The sequence below is a fragment of the Dermacentor andersoni genome, chromosome 10 (assembly GCF_023375885.2).
Source record: "Dermacentor andersoni chromosome 10, qqDerAnde1_hic_scaffold, whole genome shotgun sequence".
NCBI lineage: Eukaryota > Metazoa > Arthropoda > Arachnida > Ixodida > Ixodidae > Dermacentor > Dermacentor andersoni.
Window position 1 is genome coordinate 139,735,148 of NC_092823.1, and position 22,233 is coordinate 139,757,380.

Sequence of the window (22,233 nt, forward strand, 5' to 3'; positions counted from 1 at the left end):
ACCCTCCTAGATTTTCCTGGCAGGGGCTGATGTCACGAATAATATATTTGTAGATATAAGGCACGTTCGATTCGCCTGCACCACCTGAACCAGTTCACGAGGTACTGCACACTGCCATTTGTTTCAGCGGTGCAGCAACGTCGCCCTCTGAACCACGCCGTTCGTTTCAAAAGGCGCAGAAAAAGTGCAGGGCTGGTTCACGATTTTGCGGCACCCTCTCTATACTGTCGGTGCGTACTTGTGCGAAACAGCCGCACAGCAGACGACACAGCGGACATGCGCAAGTGCAGTTAAGGGTAACTCCGGCGATTTTTCGATGTCAAAGGGATGTCGATGAAATTCGCTGGGCACGTTCCTCTGCCCCCACCCGTCATGTCGTCAAAAAAAGCAGATTTGAGAGTTGCACAGATTTTTACAAATGAATTTAATAAATTGCCTCGAACACCCTACCTTAGCTGTTCCTCAGTTACAGGCAACATTGAGTATGACGTAAGGAGAGTCCCACTCAGTGCATGCCGGGATCATGCAGACGACAGGGACGAGAGCGTGGAGGAATCGACGATCGTGAGCTAGTGCACGCTTCGCGTCAGAAGTTGCTGTCACGATAATTAGCGTTCCCTGTGGATGAGCAAGTGATGGGGGGTGGCAAGTGGTGTTGCGTTGTTGGCTGCACGAACTTCAGCCCTCGCAATGCGCACACACAATTTGAGGCTATGTCGATCGCGTTCATCCGAGGTGAAGCCTATATGTCACAGTCGCGTTGTTCATGCGTCTGCTGCTGGCGGGCCTGAGCGACTGACTTGAAGCTAATTAAGCCATCAGGATGAAGAAAATTACTTCTGTGTTTCAGTTTTGCCCGTGCGGATTTGAAATAAACCATTCCTCATTTCGTACAGTCCACACACAAAAAGCGAGAAGCGAGAACACGGAGCATTATCGACATCGGTACATTGCCGTTTTCGACGGAAAGCTGCCCGCCGCACTCAACGGCACTTCCCTAAATCAAATGCGACTACGAAGATGGGTCTATTTTTACTTATTCTCAAGCCGACTCATAATTTAGCTTCCGAGCTGCACTGCTTACCTCGTATCCTAAATGGGCAGCGAGCGTAAGCTCCTTCGATACAGCAGCGTCAACAACCGCCTCGTTCAGCTGCCAACGTTGTTTATACTGTCATCGGCGTTTCCGCGAGAGAACTACGCGTTCTCTCAATGAACAATCACACGCGCAAAGTCCTCATCTATGTCCACTTTACGGAACATATTGTGTGCACGAAGAGAATGCAAAGAATGATAAGTAGGCAGCATAACGCTCCCCTACTACAGTCTCCCGGTGGCTGTTTTCGAAGGTGCGTGGTCGCTCATAGCGCAATTCAGAGTGATGCAGCGGTGCTTACATGCACAATATCTGCCTGGTTTGATATGTTCTAACATTATTAGATGTCAAGGATGAGCGGCTAGTATTATATCTCAAGCGAACGACGAATAGTCGCTGCACCTGCCGATCCATGTAAACAAATGCACCGTTTGGTACTTTGGACAGTCAGCGGCGTTTCTGCGAGCCGTGCTCCACATCTTACAGTGAGCATGCAAAGCGTTTCCCTGAGAGGTGTATAAAACCTAAAATAGCAAGTAGCACGTATAATATCAGTGGTTTGGTCTACCCTTGGTCTTCATGTTGCAGCACAACATGTAGCGCACGGGCCCTGGCTCTCGTGATGGCGGGTCGAATGCGAACGGCAATTGGTGGCTATCGAATTCGTCAGAATCATGCCTGTCAATATTTGACAGATCCGAAGAGCTGGTGCAGCTGACATTGTCCGGCGCAGTCACGATTCAGCCGAGCGTCTGCTCTTGATAGTGATCTCAAGAAAGACGCTTGCTCTTCGCTGCCAGCGGGCGAGGCCGGCATGCCTTGCGCGCTTTCCCCGATGAAGACACCCGTGACGTCACACGAAGAGGTTCGCTCGGCTGCTTAGTCATGTTTCGTTTTTGCGCTTTCTTGCTTCTTTAAAATTATTTTCGAATTTGCGAAACAGTTCTACTATGAGACGAGTGACAGGGGTGTCTCGGGAATATAAATATTCTATTACCTTAACAGGGTAAAAAATCGCCTGAGTTGCACTTTAAAACGCTGCTTACATGCGTCTGCTGTGTCTACGCAAGCACGGGTGTACTTACTCCTCAAAAACCGATTATACCAGCAGTTAAGGAATTCTCAAGCTTACTCACTCCGTGCACATTAGTCGGAAAGCAAACAAAACGCTTGCACCGCGTCTGCACCTTGACATTCGCTTCTAGTTGCTTGCACCGAAGAAATCGAGCTGCACAATTTCTCAACTTCTCGTGAACCGCCGTGATATGGTTCACTGTGGTGCAGGCGAATCGAACGGACCTAGATAAACAAAAAATTGTATGAATGTGCCCGCAAAGTCGCTGAGGCAAACCTCGCGCGCTCACCACGTTTGTCCAACTCTCTTCGGCGCAACAAAACATAACTTCAATTATGCAGCTTGCACCTGTAATGTCGGCTCGCAAGCTCCTCTAGAGCACAGCGGTCTGTTCATTAAAATTTTACACTGTTATATTATTTGATTTACTTTATTTTCTTTTATTTATATTGCCACTTAGTATATGCCACGGCTCCTTGGCCAATCCTCCAGAACGCGCATGTCCCACCCACTACGTGTGATTTCTACATAAAACAAAGATATAATTTCGCCTCATAGATAAATTAAAGCACAGCGATATCTATAGAATGGTTGTTTATATTTCTAGAATTTTTTCATCTGCTTTACTTTTTTTCATTTAGCCTCGCGAAGTCGCGAACTGAACTGAACCGTGCCTCCGGGAATTATTTGTAACAGGTATCATTGTATAAAAAATGGATTATCTTTATTAGCATCGCTGAGCATAGAGCATACCGAAAGATTGCTCACATAGCACCACGTCTGCAAATTATTCTTCCGTGCTTGTCCGACGCGGAAAGGCGCAGCCAGGTTTGTTTAACTGTGTAAATGCCTCTGCAGGGAAGAAATATTCGGACCTGTCCAGAGTATTTTCAAGTTCAACACCATCGACGAGGTCATCGAGAGGGCGAATGCCACAAACTATGGACTGGCGGCAGGAGTCGTCACAAAAGACCTCAACACGGCCACCATTGTTGCGCATGCACTTGAAGCGGGCATTGTCTGGTATGTAAGTTGTACACTGCAAAATTTTTGGCGGGATCAGCGGGGCTCATCTGGTGCAGTTTCTACTAGTTTCCTAAAACGGTGCCAGAGCGCCCTTACTGTAATATTATAGCGCTCGCAGCACCCATGCCACGCATAACTTTCCTGCCTTTTGAAGTCTCCAGGTGCCCGGCTTTCCCATTACGAAGATTTGTCATCGTCACCTTCAAAATTATTAATATCATGATTACACAGAAGCTGTATATGGCTAGGGAATTTCAGTCGTCCTCGAACAACCCAAGGACTAGCTCGATGGCGCCCCTCGGCGCAACCGCGCGACCGCGCTCGTGCCACTGCTCACGCGTTCGTCGTCTCCCACAGCTGGCGCCGTTTCCGCTCATTACTTAAGGGGAAGCTAAATGTTAATATTAAGTCAACGTGGACTGTTGAAATACCATCCCAGAAACCTCGAAACGCTTGTTTCATGCGAAGAAGAGACTTACTTTAAGAGAAAATGCGTTCTGAAGCATCCGCGTACCTCTAGCGCAGTTCAAATCGCCCGCCCTCCGAACGAGGAGTGGTGACGTCATAGTCTCATAGTGAGGTTGCGCCGTCGGTGAGTAAAACGGCGCCCGTAGACGGCGCTCCGGCTTTTCTGCTCAAAACGCAAACGCGCGGCCAGAAACAGCTAAGACAGAGCCGACAGCAGCGCGAAAGCAGAACTATGGTGGCTAGCGGAAGGGAAAGCGCGCGACGATAAGCTGGTTATTTTATGACGCCAACTTTGACGCTCACTGCAATGGACGGCCCTGACAACAACACATTGCCTCGCGATGCTGGGCTCGACTTCAGCGATTTCAGCACTGATGAACGTGACCTGCTGCTGAGGTCTCGCGCTGCCGGCGTCGTTGCTTGCTACTACGACGGCAACTGTATGTTATCGCTGTACATATTCGCACATTTGTAGCTTTTCCTTCGTGAAAACCAAATGCCGCACTCACCGCCCCGTCTTCGACCTGCAGTTGTTCTTGCACTTCGGAGAATGCAGGCAAGACCGATTGAACGGCGCTACGGGAAGCGTTGCTTTGAAGGGCACTCCACACGACTTCACTAAGTCAGTGTTGAACTCGTAATCCTCTGGACTAAAGTGCAGCGAGCACACTATGCGATTTTCGGCTCTTTGCCAACGCGCTGTGGAAGAGGTACGGCACTTAACCACTTCGAACGGAAAGGCCAATGGCCAAGTTCCGTGGACCGTTCGCGCATCCCACGACATCATGTAGACGTGGCATTCTCGCTGCTTGTTCAAAATGCAAGTTTCGCGAGCCAGCAGAACCAGCGCAGTACGACGCGATAATGGAACAACTGAAACTTCAAAGAGCGCGCGGTGCAGATTCGAGCGCTCAGAGTAGAGCGAAAACGAAACCTTTCGACAAACTATACTGTGCTACTGAACGGTAACGTCAAAATGTTTTTTTTAATGGAACAGAAATAAACAAGTAGCATTTTCTTCCGTTTTATAACCTAATGAAATGATCTTTTTAATACGAGTAGTTGAGTTCTAGTGACATAAATTATGATGAGGAGTGCCTTCGTCAACGGGCTAGTATCGGAATGTCGCTGGGGGTCTCAAATCATGTCATGCATTTACCTCAATTTCTCGGTTACTAAAGCTCTGTTCGCGATTATATTGACGCCTTAGACGTTCTAGAGCATTGCTTTATCACTTTAACTTGACTTCATAGTAACCTTTAGCGTCCCTTTAAGAGGACACTAAAGGCAATTATTACGTCGACGTGGACTGTTTAAATACCATTCTAGAAATCTCGCAACGCTTGTTTTGTGCCAAGAAAAACTCAGTTTACGAGAAAATTGCATCTGAAGGGTCCGAATACCTTTTTCGAAATTCAAATCTCCCTACACCTAGCTGGAGTAGTGGTGACATTGCGTACGCCATCACCGCCCTTTGCTGCCGTCGGTGAGTAAAATGGCGCCCGACAGATGGCGGTACCGGGCCAATACAGATGAAGTCAGAGCGGCGGATTCGCCGCTGCAGTGCACTGTAGCTGCAGCTGCTTTTTAGCCAAGTGGCGTAGACCGTTCGGGCACCCCGCGACATGACATGGAAGTTGAATTCTTTGCTATTTGCAGTTTGTGCGAGTTTCGCGAGCCAGCAAAACCAGCGCAGCACTACGCGACAACGAAACTACCGAAACGCGAAAGCGTGAGTGGTACAGAGCATAGAGTTTCCTACAAAAATTACTAGAGGCAACTCTGGCGCTTGTGTCTACGGGAGCTGCAATGGGAGCGGTTGTCCCAGCGTGGGAATTATGGGATGTACATGGATTTGCCCACGGAGGAAGGAAACTCAGGAGAGGCCGTGACGTCACTCTTTGTGAAGCGAAAGTGAAGCCGAAAGTTGGCGTTGCTCCGCCTGTCGGGCCAGTTATCCTCTCTTGTTTACATTTCTCGCGAAACCACGCCGCGCTGCGCGCAACCGTGCTGCTCGGACCCGCGCGCTCCGCAGCAGTACTAAACAATCGTTAGCACGTTATCATGATTCCGCCAAAGAGGGCAAAATTTCCCGCGGATATTCCTTCGTCCGTTACCATTGCCGTGGCGCGGTACATTGCGTACAGCGTTGCATGCGCGTTCATTTCACGAACTTTAGTTCCTCCTGTCCCACCTGGCCACAGTAACATCCGGTAGAGCACGGTCCAGACAACGCAGCGCAACAAAACACGGAGACCAACGCAAACATGCCCGCACGGCGCCTTTGCCACGGTACGAAACCTACTGAGCAACACGTGTGAGCGTACAGAACCAAAACAAAGCCGCCATCGTGGCCCGAAAGGCGTGGCCGCTACGGCAAAGAAATAAAAAATCAGCAAGAACGTACTACGTCAATTCCTCCACACTTTTCTCCTAGCGCGCGGAGGGGGTAGGGCCTCTCCTCAGTTTCCTTCCTCCATGGGTTTGCCTAAACTTCGTCCTTTTGGCTTCAAACGGCTTTGTGACTTTGTAAACTCGTCATTTTCAACAGTGTATTGCGTAATAAATAATTAAATAAACATCATTAAAATTGCCCGACGGCAGGATTCGAACACAGGGACTCTAGCAGTGAAGCCTGATATTGAAATCATTAAGCCACGGACGCATGTATCGACAAGCGAATGAAACGCCCTTATGAATTCATTGCGGGCATGCCAGTGCCTTGAGACGCTTGGCGCGTTTCGATTTGGCCACCTGGACAAGCTCAATCGTTGCAATTCATAGCAATTGTACGCGTTCACGGCGTCTTCTGCACTTCGAAGAATATAGATTGCGCTGAAATATACAATAAGATTTATATAGTGTAATATACAAAGCCACAAGAACGTCTGGATCCACAAGCACGAAGATCAGACAAATCCATGTACTTCCCATCATTCCCATGGTAGGACAACGACTGCAGCGCCAGAGTTCCCTCCAGTAATTTTTGTAGGAAACTATGTACAGAGTCGAGCGAAAGCGAGATCTTTCGACCGCCCGCGTCAAGGGTAATTTAAATGAGTTCTTTTTTCGTAAAATTGAAATAGAAGTGGTCAAGTAGCATTTTATTTCACCTTCTAATACAATACAAGGATGTTTTTCGCAACGAGTGGTTGAGTACTAGTGACACAATTTAACTGAGGAGTGCCTTCGTCATCGGGCAAGTGCTTGAAAGTCCCGGAAAAGTCTCTAATCATGACCTGCATTTACCTCGATTTCTCGAGCATCAAGGCTTTGCTCGCAATTATATTGACGCCTTAGAGATGCTCGAACACTAATCTATAGCTATAGCTTGACTTAATATTTGCCTTTAGTGTCCCTTTAAGGGCGTGATGAGCCCTTCATTGGCAAGAGGAAATTATCGTCGTCATCATCATCAACAACTAATATCAGAAATTGCTCGAGCGTCTTCTTCTTCCATAGCTCACTCGTTTGCACCCCTCGGCCAGGCCCCGCACACTCTCAAGTTCAATAAATGGCCACAGAGGGCGAAAAAATCGACCGCGCGCTGCTGCTAACAAAACCAGCTTAGTAGAATCACTTCGGGATGCTTACGTTAGTTTCAACATTTTCCGCTAGAGGCGCCGTAATAAGCGCAATTTTATCTTACAAACTTTCTCTTACAATTACAGAAGCATTTTTATTACATAAAAAAGATGGCGAAATTATCATTGCTAATTAGATATTGTACTCTTTGTAAGTAAGTTTATTGTTTCTTTGTCACTATAAAAGCAAATAGCGTTCAGCATCATCGATCTTTCACGTGACCTCTGGCCTGGATTTAAAATTTTCACCGGTATTTTCGAGTGCATGGCGGCACGGATTCATTCGTTCGTGCACTCAGACTGGTTGCTTCTTTTTTGCTAAAACTAGTTTATTGCGCTTCGATGTCTCGCGCTATTTAACCTGGGGTGAAGTGACGTGTTTGCAAGCGGACATGTAAGCCCGGAAGTTGGGTATCGGTCGTGAGCCATTCGGAACACGTCTGCATCAAAACGGGAGCTGGATTCTGGTGCGGCTGACAACGGCAATAACGGTGAGTCGTTTAACAACGCTGCTTGAATCGTTATATAATATTTGTCTCATTAACTTACAGGCGGAGACAAGTTAACGAACTAGATTCTGCACAACATATGGCAGTCGGGATCCTCCGTTGCTGTTTCCTAAATAAACAGTTACTTGCGAGGCTGTCGTTATACACACACAATCAGGAAAGAAAGAGAGAGCGATATCGGAACGCGCGTCGCATTTTTCATCTCATTGTAGCCGCGGCCATAGGTGACTGGGTAGCCTTAACAATATACATATAAAACTTTTTTTCGAGTCCGCTGGCAACTTCTTTTGCCCACAAGACTGAATAATCCTTTGGCAAAATGATGTGAAAGTACAGAATTTAATGTGTTAAACAGTGGCAAGCGTGATAAGTCACTCATATTTCGTATTTGTTGGTTCCAAATGTTCTTGCTTGTTCAGTTCGGTTTACCGTAGGGCATTTATTTTTGCAGTAGTGAAGCAGTGCATCACGTTCGTGCAGAAGAATAATGCATCAGTTCTAATAGCTTCATGACTTTCATGCATTTGCTTGTGGAACCAGCAATGTGATCTCTTCCATTGTATAAATGAACGCACAAATGTTCTCATTTGTGATCTTAATAATACTTAAGCTGTTTACATGCATTGTATAGTTAGGCAGACATAAATTTATGGACAATAGCAATATTTATTTAACGTGCTGCTTAAGCACCCTAGAACACACAGGGTACATTTGCATGTGTTCTGTAGTCGCAAACCATTACAATATATATATCACACCTTTTTGCGTTTCATATTGCAAAATTGTGCTTTTTTCAATTTCTGATTCAGTCAAAATTTCTGTTCCAGACATGCAGTAACGAGGATGGCACCAGTATAAAGCAACATACTCCGCACACTAAACAGAAGCTGCTGCCTGCTACAACAAGGCCATTGTGCGGACATTGGCTGCTACTACAAGGTAAACAACATGTGGTTTAGAAATAAATATGCCTAATATATGCTGTATTGGCTTGCTAGTCTTGAGATACATGTATGAATGTTTGTTCATGTTTATGGTTCAGTATAACTGGTTCGAACACAAAAGAAAACACACATGAGTTTGGCTAATCTGTGCTGTATCACATGTGTCACCGCTCTGCCCCAACAGAGTCCATGCCAAGCATACCTTGGTCATCACAGGAGCTCCTATCCACACCAACAGAAAGGGGCATGGAGCCGAATTTGCAAGCCTTTTACACCACGAACAAAGAAGCGCATGCAGAAGAGCTTGCATGAGATATCAAGTCTGCAGAGCACTGTGTCAAGACTGAAAAGAGCTTCAGCCACCATTCCACCAGCACGGACAAATTGGCTGAGTCATCCAGGTAACTCAAAAAGGAATTTATAGAAATTCTTCGTCTTCAGATGCACCTGCAACTTCTAATCAAGCACGGACGACGCTGGCCAAAAGAGCTCCATCAATTTGCCCTTAATCAGCTTCCTGGCCATGTCAATTCCATTTGTGCCAAGTGTAATTTTTCTTCTATAAATGCAAGCTATTTCATTGCCCATTCTCATTAGAGATCATTCATCCTCATCCAAACATAAAGGTCAACCGATTCTTCATCATCATCATCATCATCATCATCAGCCTGATTACGCCCACTGCAGGGCAAAGGCCTCTCCCATACTTCTCCAACTACCCCGGTCATGTACTAATTGTGGCCATGTTGACCCTCCAAACTTCCTAATCTCATCTGCCCACCTAACTTTCTGTCGCCCCCTGCTACGCTTCCCTTCCCTCGGAATCCAGTCCGTAACCCTTAATGACCATCGGTTATCTTCCCTCCTCATTACATGTCCTGCCCATGCCCATTTCTTTTTCTTGATTTCAACTAAGATGTCATTAACGCGCGTTTGTTCCCTCACCCAATCTGCTCTTTTCTTATCCCTTAACGTTACACCTATCATTTTTCTTTCCATAGCCCGTTGCGTCGTCCTCAATTTAAGTAGAACCCTTTTCGTAAGCCTCCAGGTTTCTGCCCCGTACGTGAGTACTGGTAAGACACAGCTGTTATACACTTTTCTCTTGAGGGATAATGGCAACCTGCTGTTCATGATCTGCGAATGCCTGCCAAACGCACCCCAGCCCATTCTTATTCTTCTGATTATTTCACTCTCATGATCTGGATCAGCAGTCACTACCTGTCCTAAGTAGATGTATTCTCTTACCACTTCCAGTGCCTCGCTACCTATCGTAAACTGCTGTTCCCTTCCGAGACTGTTAAACATTACTTTAGTTTTCTGCAGATTCATTTTTAGTCCCACCCTTCTGCTCTGCCTCTCCAGATCAGTGAGCATGCATTGCAGTTGGTCCCCTGAGTTACTAAGCAAGGCAATATCATCAGCGAAGCGCAAGTTACTAAGGTATTCTCCATTTACTCTTATCCCCAATTCTTCCCAATCCAGGTCTCTGAATACCTCCTGTAAACACGCTGTGAATAGCATTGGAGAGATCGTATCTCCCTGCCTGACGCCTTTCTTTATTGGGATTTTGTTGCTTTCTTTATGGAGGAGTACAGTGGCTGTGGAGCCGCTATAGATATCTTTCAGTATTTTTACATACGGCTCGTCTACACCCTGATTCCGCAATGCCTCCATGACTGCTGAGGTTTCGACTGAATCAAACGCTTTCTCGTAATCAATGAAAGCTATATATAATGGTTGGTTATATTCCGCACATTTCTCTATCACCTGATTGATAGTGTGAATATGATCTATTGTTGAGTAGCCTTTACGGAATCCTGCCTGGTCCTTTGGTTGACGGAAGTCTAAGGTGTTCCGGATTCTATTTGCAATTACCTTAGTAAATACTTTGTAGGCAACGGACAGTAAGCTGATCGGTCTATAATTTTTCAAGTCTTTGGCGTCGCCTTTCTTATGGATTAGGATTATGTTAGCGTTCTTCCAAGATTCCGGTACGCTCGAGGTCTTGAGGCATTGCGTATAGAGGCTGGCCAGTTTTTCTAGAACAATCTGCCCACCATCCTTCAGCAAATCTGCTGTTACCTGATCCTCCCCAGCTGCCTTCCCCCTTTGCATAGCTCCCAAGGCTTTCCGATTCTTCGCTGATACTTAATACCAATCACTGTCTAGTAGCATAACATATCTGTAGCAGTACCCTTTAGTGTATGTTGTCATGCACAATTCCTCTCCTGAAATAGCTGATGCAACATCGACATGTGCCTTGCATTAACCTACGCACCGTTTGCTATGCACCATTTTGCTTTTCTTTATGTTTTTGGCCTTCAATGGGCACGGCGAGACCATCGCAGATGCAGCTATGAACCGCCTTATGTTCTTTGTACAGGTCACGCTGACCACTTCAATCCTGTGCGCACCATCAGTCAACTCATCTTGCAGTCTTGATGACGGAATTCTTCTTGCCGACCACGTGGCTGCCGATGCGTTGCTTTCCATGCGTTGATTGGGAACAGTTATCAATCTCTGACTCTCATGATGCTGACAGTGCACACGTTCTTCTTGATTCTATGTTCTTTCATGATCTTAAACAGGTTGTACTACAACCCACACGTGTCACAGAACTCACCCAATCAATTCTTGATCTTGTTTTTATCAAAGGCTTGTCGGAAAACCCTACCGTTGTCTTAACTGAAGGTATATCTGACCACAAACTTGTACATGTGGACTTAGAAATACAAAAAAGCGACCAAGTTACACCCATCACGCAGTCCTTTCTAGATTTTTCATCGGCTGATGACGAATCTGTCTTGGATTGCTTACACCCTTCCCTCGATGAATTCAAACGTGATGATGACGTCATGCTTCTCTGGGACAAGTTTAACTCTGTTGTTAAGTATTGTATCGATAAATTCGTACCGACGCGTAGAACGAAAACTAAACGTCATAATCCATGGATCACTCGTGAAATCGTTCATCTCAAACGTAGAATAATGCGCAAACGCAAATAAAAGCTACCTCAGAGTACCGAACTCCGCTCTTTAAGGGATGCTTTACTCATCAAGCTTCGCAACGCCCGTGACAAATTTCATAATCAGACTATGATTACATTCCTAAAAGCCTCTCCAGACAAGTTTTGGCGTTTCCTGTCTGACTCTAACTGTAGCGTTCAGCAGCTAAGAATAAACAACAGCGTAAGTTCTAATCTTAATGATATCGTCAGTGAATTCAATGACACATTTTATAAACCATTCACTCCACCTTCAGTTCTCAGCGCCCATGATAAGTCATATACGCAATCTACATCTCAATCAATTCCTGACATTTCAATTAGTCGTGAAGGGATTCTTACTATGTTGCTTGATTACTATGGTACTTCTGAATTCCTATACATTATTTTTAATGCATCGCTTAAACAGAGCTCTGTACCGAAAGACTGGCTCACGGCCAAAGTAATACCGGTGTTTAGATCAGGTGATAAACTTACTCCTAACAATTATAGACCTATTTCCCTCACAAGCACATGTTGTAAGCTCTTGGAGCATATTATCGCTAACCACATATCTAACCACTTGGAAGCGAATAAATTTTTTGTTGATTTTCAGCATGACTTTCGTAGAAAGTTTTCAACCTCAACTCAATTGTTATCCATTGTACATGACTTTGCCAGTGCCATTGATGACCGCCTGCAGATTGACGCTATATTCCTAGACTTGTCAAAGGCATTTGACCGTGTGCCACATGCAAATCTAATTGAAATTCTTAAATCACTTGGGTTACCAGAAAATATAGTACAATAGATTCAAGCTTATTTAGCGAATCGTGTTCAATATGTGGAAATCGATGGTGTGAAATCTAATAGCCTGCCTGTTTTATCCGGTGTACCACAGGGGTCAGTGTTGGGACCCCTGCTGTTTCTTATCTATGTAAATGATATTGCTAAAAATTTGGATCCTAATGTCAAGTTGAAATTGTTTGCCGATGATTGTGTCATTTATTCCACTGTAAGGAGTTCTTCATGCCAGGATGCACTTAACAACAGTCTTTGTAAACTCGCGGACTGGTGCGACGACAGAGGAATGCAAATTAACTTTTCGAAAACAGTGTCAATGACAATAACATTGAAACGAAAACCACTACTTTATACTTACCACATTGGCAATCGGAACCTTGAATCAATTACCTCTGTTAAATATTTAGGCATAGCAATTAACAGTAACCTCAAATGGGACACCCATATCAACAACATATGCAACAAAGCTTTCAAAAAACTTTGCTTTCTACGGAGAAAGTTAAAGAAGTCCCCTTCATCTGTCAAGCTGCAGGCTTATCGTTCCCTCGTACGCCCAGTCCTAGAGTATGCTTCTATAGCGTGGGACCCGTTCATTAAAAAGGAAATTGACAAACTTGAACGAATTCAGCGCCTGGCTGCACGGTTTATTTGCTCTGATTACAAAACATCTTCATCAGTTTCTGGCATGTTAGGCCAACTTGGACTGGATCCGCTCCACGTGCGCCGTAAAATCGCCAGGTTGAAATTTTTTTACTCGTTGTATCATAATCAAACTGGTTTAGCAAATGCCACATATATTACCCATGCTCCACAAAGGTCGTCGCGTATTTTTCATTCTAAAGTTGTTCAGTCACGCTTTGCTCGAACTAAAATTTTTCAGAAATCATTTTTTCCACTCACGAGCGAAGAATGGAATCATTTACCGGAATGTGTTGTTGAATGCACTTCTTATGTTTCATTTGAAGATATGTTGACAAAGCATCTTTTGTAAACCCTCTCCTGCTTGGGCAGCATTGCTGCCTGCAGTATTGTGTAAATAAATAAATAAATAAATGCTTGCAGAGCAGAGTGGCTTCTCTCTTGAATGCAAGCTTTCTCATTTTCCATATTCCTAGTCTCGTTGATGATTGCTCTTCTTCCTCGATAGCCTGGGTCTTTGCGCAAGCTACACTAAATGATTGATTGCAGAATCTGGTTTTGCTGCCCCACTTGGTTGTGGTCGCCGTGTTACATTTCTCGGATGTGGGGGCCTGGTCAGTTGCATTGTTAAGCAGTCTCTCGAGGTAAGCATTTGCTCCTGCAGTCCACACAGCGACAGACTCCCAGTATACACGCACCGTAACTGGTGCTCCCGTTTGTTCTTGCCTGCTGCAGCAATGGGCAAATTGTACTTGTGGCCTACCTCGGCCATGATTTGCTCAGAACGGAGACCAGCATATGTGCTTACATAGTTTGAAGTATATGAAGTTGATAGCCGTATGGGTGGAAAGGCCCGCAAAAATGGCTGCCGAAGGTGATGCCCACGAAAGCTACTTGTCCATATTGAGACAAAGTGGGACACCAAATGTGAGCCACGCATTAGCGGCCCTCGATAGAAAAGGAACGTGCAGGTTGGAAAGGAGTGAACGCTAAAATGCCGGATAGTCCATTTCGCTGTGTTGGTTGCGGCAGCAGATGCCTGCGTCACCTGATTGCTTCGCAATGGAAGTTGCTCATCTTCAACGGCAACTGTCGCTGCAAACAGGTGCGACGCTCTGTCCAATCTGTTTCTGCTGCTGGTTGTCGCTCGTTACCAGACCACCACATGCGACGAAGGCAAGCATTATGCCTGTAAGTAGGCGGCTGAATGTATCCTAAGAGACCCGTGCATGTGAATGCTCACTGTTGCTATATCTTTCGTAGCCAATGTATTGTCTTAACACTACGTGGTGAATAATTGCCGTTTATATTTGCTGTTATCTCACTTGGTTACGGTCGCCGTGTTATGCTTATCGGATGTGGTGGCCTGGTCAGTTGCATTGGAAAGCAGTCTCTCGAAGCAAGCATTTGCTCCTGCAATCTGCACAACGACATAGACTCTCAACACCGTGATTCGTGCTCCCCGTTCAGCCTTTCCTGCTGCAGCCATGGGCTAATTGTGCCTGTTGCCTTTCTCGGCCGCGATTAAGCACAAACAGAGACCGGCACACGTGCTTACATGGTCCGACGTGTGTGAAGTTGGGTGCAAAGGCCCGCAAAAGTGGCTGATGAAGGTGATGCCCACGAAAGCGACTTGTCCATATTGACAATGTGGGACACCTAGTGCGAGCCACACATTAGCGGCCCCCGAAAGAAAAGGAACGCGCAGGTTGGAAAGGAGTTAACGCTAAAAGCCGGGTAGTCCATGTCGCTGTGTTGGCTGCGGCAGCAGATGCCTGGTTCACCCGATTTCTTCGCAATGCAAGTTGCTCATCTTTAACGGCGACTGCCGCTGCAAACAGGCGGGACACTCTGTCTAATCTGCTTGCGTCGCTGGTTGTCACTCGTTACTAGACCGCCATGTGCGACGACGACGGTGAACCGTTTACGAGCTCGCGTCAAAGATTCCAGTGTATCTCGATATACAAATTTTATTTCTGCTATTGCACGAGAATGTACACTGCTTGTCTTCTGCCAATAAAGTCGCATGTTTTGTTCACTCACTTGTGGCTTGTTTGTATGGGCGTCAGTAGAGGCTCTTTGGTCTCCTGGCAATTAGAACGCACCGGCTACGCGCCAGCCGAGGCATCGAGGCATGCCGCATAGCCGGCAGGGCGAGTACGGCGCGTACGAGCGGATACAAGCGTACACGACCGGCGAAAAACGGCCATATTGGATAGTACTCTAAAAAAAAATGCGCATTTCCGCTTCTTGTTTTAGCAGCGCCATCTGGCGTCCACCTAGGCAAGTTCCATGCGCTGCCGCTGCTTATTTTCGAACCACTGCGGAAGGTACATTTTCCCTTTTCTAAAGTTGTTCTTTATTCTATGCCTCGGCTCAACCGTTCGAACGTGCCCGTGCCTATGCTCGTGCGTTCGTCGTCGTCGTCGTCTGCTTCCATATCTGGCTCCCTTGCCGCTCATCATTCCAGCGTAGAACTTCATTTCTCTTCTGTCGTCGTAAAGGGGAGGCCGTGTTAAAACTTTTTTACAGCTAAGCTGTATATGGCTACCCGGGTAAAATTCCTGCGTCCGTGCGTTTACAACGTCGCGTCGACAAAGAAAGATTTTCGTCTGCAGAGCTAGTGTAAAAGATTCTAGTCTTGTAGGTTCGTTAGCATAAGTGTGAAAATCTATGATGGATGGCCCATTGTTCATCCTACTCCGCTCGTCACAAGTGTGAAGTAGAGTGATTGATGACCCATTGTTGTTGGCGCGGCGCTCGTTCGCCGCCGCTGTAGCAACCCTGTCCCTGTAAAGGCCATAGTAAACGTACAGGCACGTATCTTCCAGTGTGCGTTCGTCTATAGAGTGACGTCAGTGTCGCCTAGCGACCTTGTCGGCAGAGTTTCTTGAGCGGTTCCGTGGGGCGGACGCGTATCGTGCGCACGGAAGAGAGCAACGTGTCCTACAACGACTGCGGAAGCGACAGCGAGAATGGGCGCGCCGACGGCAGCAAGCCGCTCAGGCTGATCGTGCGTCCGTCGATGAGCCTGGCCCGCCGCTTGTGCCGACCGACGAAGACCCACACCGTGCACGACAAGAACGGCGGCGTGAGCAGAACCGGGAATGGCAGCGCCGGCGGGACGCCGCTAGGGCCCGTCGTAGCAAATATATATATATATATATATATATATATATATATATTGTAACGCACAGTTTTGAGTGACGCTACTTTAATAACTTTACGTTGGGCGAACTTGTGCCCGACAAACAGCTAAGCGAGAGCCTCGCTAAAACGTCCACAGTCTCTTTCGCCGCAGTCCCGCACTTCTTCGTCTGCCCTCGTGTCCCGCGCTCATAGCACGCTGCTCCGATTGCGCGTGCCTTGCGAGCCCGTGTTGCCGGCTTCACTGCCGCTATCTTTCTCAGGTAGCAGTAAACAGCTGGACGGACGCTGGACAATGACACAAGATGATTTCAAATTACACGCGCCAGCCGCTTCCTGCGTCCGTCCAGCTGTTTACTGCGCACCAAACTGCAAGTCCAATTATGACGGAGGACAAAGTGTCCGAGTGCACAAGTTCCCATCTGACCGAGCCACTCGGGAAGCATGGACGAGAGCAGTTCCTCGGAAGGACTTCTCGCCAGTGAAGTACACAGTGGTAAGTATTTCTTCTCTCTATTGTTATTCTGGGTTTCCAGACGAATAGGTTTCGTCAGCATAGTGCGCAATGCATTCGTGCACGCGTGCACAATAGATGGGTCTCTGCACCTGTCGACGCGCTTGTAAATTCAACATTTTCGTCGAGCTTCATACCTGTAACGGCTTGTTCTTTGTTTATTTCAGCTCCTTGAAAAGCATTTCTTGCCAACGGATTACTTGAAGACGACATCTTACACGGACATCAAGACAGGAAAAGTGGTCGAAGTTGCCATGAAAAACATTCGTCTGAAGAAAACTGCAGTTCCGAGCTTGTTTCTCAATTGCCCTGCCTATTTATCGCGTCCGCAAGCGTGCGTTCGAGAAGCGCCGGGTGCGAAAAGAGCGCGCTTGGAAGCCACATGTTTGCAAAAAGCAATAATGCTTTCTCAGCAAACCCAAGCAGAAGAGGACGCCAAAAATGTGGTTGGTAGCTTTGCTGACTTGCTGAAGGCCTTGCCAAGCTTTCAGAGTTCGGACTTCTGGACAGTTTTGAACAAGGGCTCCAAGGTTTTCTTTTATGCGAAGCATACTAGCCGCACAACCACGCTCTTCCTTGCTGCGCCGCGCGCGGCCGCGTACCTACCATATGACGTCATAACAGCTGCAAAAGCGGAGGCTCAACTCGTGCGCTCGCTTGCGGCCGCGTAGCTACATAGCCGGGTCTCAGCTCGTGCGCTCGCCTGCGGTCGCACAGATGGTACTGCGGCCTAACTCCTGCTCCTCCCGCTAGGGCGCTGACGTCACAACAGCTGCAAGTCGGGCTCAACTCTTGCAAGATGGGCTGGGTGGGAATCGAACCAGGGTCTCCGGAGTGTGAGATGGAGACGCTACCACTGAGCCACGAGTACTTTTTTTTTTCTTTATTTTGAGTACGATGCTTCAAAGCGGTACAAAATCGCCTCTAGTGAATGCGGTGTTGCCTTAGAAACGAGCTGTTTCTAAGGCTCAGGCGTGCGTCGCTTGCTCAGGCGCACATTTCGTTGCCGCGCCGAACGCTGCGTTGCTCGACGCTCACCGCGTCCAATGCGGGGCGCGTAGTCGCTGCGCCGTAGCCCATTGTCTTACACCCTTTGGCGGGTCGACCGGAACGCTGTCACGTTCCACTCTTGAAGGCGAAGCAGAGTAACGTTGTTTCTTCGTCTAGCCGAACCAAATATAGCCAAGCAACAGCAGTTCACCAGGCTAAACAGTGGTTCAACAACTAAAATAAAGGCTAGTATGCTTCGCATCCTGGGCTTAACCTTAGCTAAGCCACAGCCATTTTTTGCACGTGTCACTTCAATCTGCTCCTGCAGTCCGTACTTCGGTGATCGTGTCCACAGACCTGCGCGTCGAAGTGTTTTTTGGTGAAACGGGTGTGAGGAAGTGTGATGACGTGTGAGTTCCCGAAAAGCTGTGCGACTTGAGATATTTGAAAAGTGTGTTACACATGATCGAACAGACACATAAGGATATCAGCACTGAGCGTTCTGAAAAGGCCCGTCATCTACTGACGTTGTTTCCGACATTGATAGAGGCAGTAAGTGGAAAACATTTTGCACGCGAGTTGCAAGAATGGCATTTGGAAGCGCTTAAATTCTTGAAGAGTCAAGTTGATCTTGTTTTGAATAATGCTGGCCGATATCCCCCCGATTTATTGGTTTTTGCTAGCCTTTTGTTCACAATTTCACCTCATGCATACAGATTCCTGAGAAGTTCAGTGAAGCTTAAGATGCCGCATCCTGATACGATCAGAAGACTGTATTCATCGTACGATGTACGCCCTGAAACGGAGCAGTAAGAAAGTAGCTTTCTTTCCTATGCAAAGCGTATTGTAAGCGCATATAAAGAGCATGAAAAGACTGTAACGTTAATGATTGATGAGATTCACCTTCAATCATTTTTTGATTACAAGGCGGGCTTTGTTACTGGTGCTGCGGTAAATTCATCGACTGCCGCAAAAACTGCCCACGTATTTATGATACAGAGCCTGCTTTCTTCAAACAAGGATGCTGTACACATTCTTCCTGTGGCACAGATCGACGCTAAGGCGCTGCACGACTTCCTTCGGAAGATTGTTCTTGATCTAAGGCATCTGGTTTTACAATAATCGCAGTGATCTCGGACAATAACTCTATAAACAGAAAAGCCAGGTCCTATTTCGCTAAGACGGCAAGTGTCAGCACTGTTTACCAGCATCCTGCTGACCCATCACGACCCCTGTTTTTCGCGGTGGACCCAGTTCACATACGAAAGTGTATAAGAAATAACTGGCTGAATCAAAGAAACATTGGCAAATGCATGTACTTTCCTGAACCGAAGAGTGATGAGGCAGAACCAAAGATACTTACAGCATCTTTCAAGGTATTATGCCAGTTGCGCGAAGCTGAAAAGCATGAGCTCGTGAAGCTAGCGCCAACGCTCACTTTGAAGGCACTCAACCCCTCGAACATGGAACGGCAGAACGTTAAACTGGCCTTAAAGATTTTTAACTCATCTACTGTTGCTGCTCTCAATGTCGCAACGTTCCAGTATGCAAAGGAAACATCTGAATATGTCGACACCATTTTGACTTGGTGGAACGTTGTTAACGTCAAGACGCCAAGAAAAAGACAGCGGTTGCGAGATCAGTTGCAAGGTCCAATAGTTTCATCGTCATATCCTCAACTAGAATTCTTAGAGAGAATAGTTCAATGGCTTGATCACTAGGGAAGCCTCAAACATGACAATGGCCGCCTGACAGCTTCCAGCCACACTACCCACGCCTTGCACGAACTTGCCATATGCTGTCTCGAAGAGCTTCATTTCGAGTATGTTCTTTTGGGCAAATTTCAAACTGATAGCTTGGAGGATCGCTTTGGAAAGTACCGGCAGTTGTCTGGTGCCAATTGCCACGTGTCTATAAGGCAGATATATGAATCTGAAAACAAATTGCGTTTGCAGAAGGTTCTGGACCTGCCAGATTTGACCATGCTTCTACCACCGAGCGCGAGCATGTTGGAGACAAGTGTAAATTCAGGAAACGGCCAGTTTCACGTCACTGTAACCGACTCTGACATTGAGAAAAAAACGTCAAGGCTACCGGCACTAACATATGTTGCCGGCTATTGTGCCCATGCAGCTCTAAAGAAGTTGACATGCGCATCTTGCAGTGAAAGCCTTGTGATGCAAGACGTCGATCTAGATGACCCTGAGAATGCATTAATCACGCAGATGACGAAGGGTTGCCTGAAGTTTCCACGAGCAGTTGTAGTTAATGCTGTAGTCTTTACTGAAATTATATTGGACAAGCTCAGGACACCAGAATATGTCGTACGATTTTTCAGCCTTCCTAGGCAGAAAGATACTCTTGTTGGCCTTGTGTTCGCTACCATTCATGACTTTGAGAGTGTAGATGTGTGTGATTTCGGTCATCCTGCACAGGAGGTAAAGGGGCATGTTGTAAGTGCTGCAGCGAATACAGTGCTGAACAACTTGTGCCGCACAGAAAATGACAAATTACGCAACGCCAAGAACGACCGAAAATTGCAGACTTTGAAGGCCTGAGATATGTTTCTCATTATTTATTTTTTATTCATGAAGCTCTGTTTTGTTGAACATCTACGCATGTTTGTGTTGACAGAACCCTTGTAAAAAGAAACCTGTGGCGTAGCTAGGACTTATTTGCCTAAATTAGCAAAATTTAAACCCTGCATTTTGGCCAATTCTAATGCTAGCATTTGAGTGTATTGTGCTACCTGTTTATGATTCCAACTCTCCATGCTACCGCAATCCATTAATTGCATGTTTTCCTTCAGGACTGAGAGTAGGCCTCTCGTTTATAACTTACTTTTTCACCATTATCTCAGCATTTTATGAAGACCAAAAAGGCCTGCAAACAAGGCGGGTATAAAGAAAAGAACCACAAGAAATGGTACAACAAATACGGAAGCTTATTCTATTTGACAATTAGTTGTGCGTGACCTTATAATAATAAAATTTTCACAATAAAATGAACCTCGACATTCGTGTGTCCAGCGAGGACTGTTTTACGCAATGCAAGAGTGAGAATGATAATTCTATATCGAAGATTTAAAATGTTTGTTTCTGAATGCAGTTCTTATCATTTGTGAATAAAGTATATTCTGTGTCTTCAATATGCAGTTTTCCTATTTCTTTCTTTCCGTCTAAGGTTAAAGTGACTAAGCTGCATGCAGTTTGCTTGTCTTAGTCCCGACCAAACATCACAAGCACAATAAGGCAGGTCGTGTTGCGATACACGCAAAAAAGAAATGTCGCCAGGCAAGTAATCTAAGGAAGGTATGAAATAATGTTGCTTTCTATGGTGGTGTTGACTGCGGTGAACCAGCGGCTCCCCCTTATTTTTTGCGTCAGCTATACGTGTCTTGCTTTCGAACCGAAGCATATGCATTTATAAGATGCTGGCACTTTAAGGACAGCACTAATTTTCCCATGCCATAGTATCCGCGACGCGCAAAGAGACACCCTGCAAGCGCAACGAACCTAGGCGCGGAGACGCCGACGGCGTCGACTGTCCGGCTCATCCGACTAGCGTGACGTCACACCGGCGTGCGGAGGTCTTCCTTTTTTTTCTAGGTGGCTTTGCTCAAGCCCTACAACTCTCCACGCTCCTTGGATATTTAACAGCACCGTGACGGTGCTTTTGCCGCCGGGGGGGTAATATTACGATATCATCGAACGATGCTCAAGAAACGAGCCGCCGCGAGAACGACGAAGAAGTTGGTCGGTGCCCTTGGCACGAGCGAGTGTCAGCCTGGCTGCCTGGCTCCAGCGTAAATAGCGTGTAAATAGCACCTTGCGTCTGTGTCTTTCCACACGTAACAATATATATATATATATATATATATATATATATATATATATATATATATATATATATATATATATATTCCACTCTGTGAAGGATGACTAGCGTAGCTGTGCTGTGTGATAATGTGGCGTAAGAAAAACCAGACAGACGCTGGTGCCTGGTGTCCACAAATTATATCTTTAGCCGAGCCCGCTCAATCAGGCGGGAGCCTGATTCCGCCGATTCCACTGCTCGCGCATCGTCAGCGTGCTGCGCGTGTCCTCGTCGCCCTTTTGTGGTGGGACCATTGTGGCACGTAGTAATGCGCTACAGGCCTGGTCGGGAGGGAATGTGGCAGAATTGGCTAAATCGTTGGAGTCCAAATAGGCAGGGTTCAGACAGCCGACACGGGCCGTATCTTCCCGGCCGTTGATGAGCAATAGGAAGTGTTTAGGTGCACGTTGGTGTGCTTTGAACGGACCATCATACGGGGCCGTAAGGGAGGACACACAGCGTCGGGGCGCACAAAGACGTGCGTGAAGTTCTGAAGGCCAGGGCTGACATATACACGCTGGGAAAAAGTGGTTGTTGGAGGGGAATGACAGTGCGCATAGCATTGCGTAGACGAG

At 46.6% G+C, this 22,233-nt stretch overlaps 1 protein-coding gene across 1 annotated transcript in view; it reads left to right on the forward strand.

Moving 5' to 3' along the window:
* Window positions 1-22,233, forward strand: part of LOC126545207 (aldehyde dehydrogenase, mitochondrial-like) — a 153,274-nt gene that overhangs the window by 102,808 nt on the left and 28,233 nt on the right. The window contains exon 10 of the mRNA XM_050192968.3: window positions 3,030-3,194. Within this exon, the coding sequence (XP_050048925.2) occupies window positions 3,030-3,194 (165 nt within the window). The remainder of the gene's footprint in view (window positions 1-3,029; window positions 3,195-22,233) is intronic.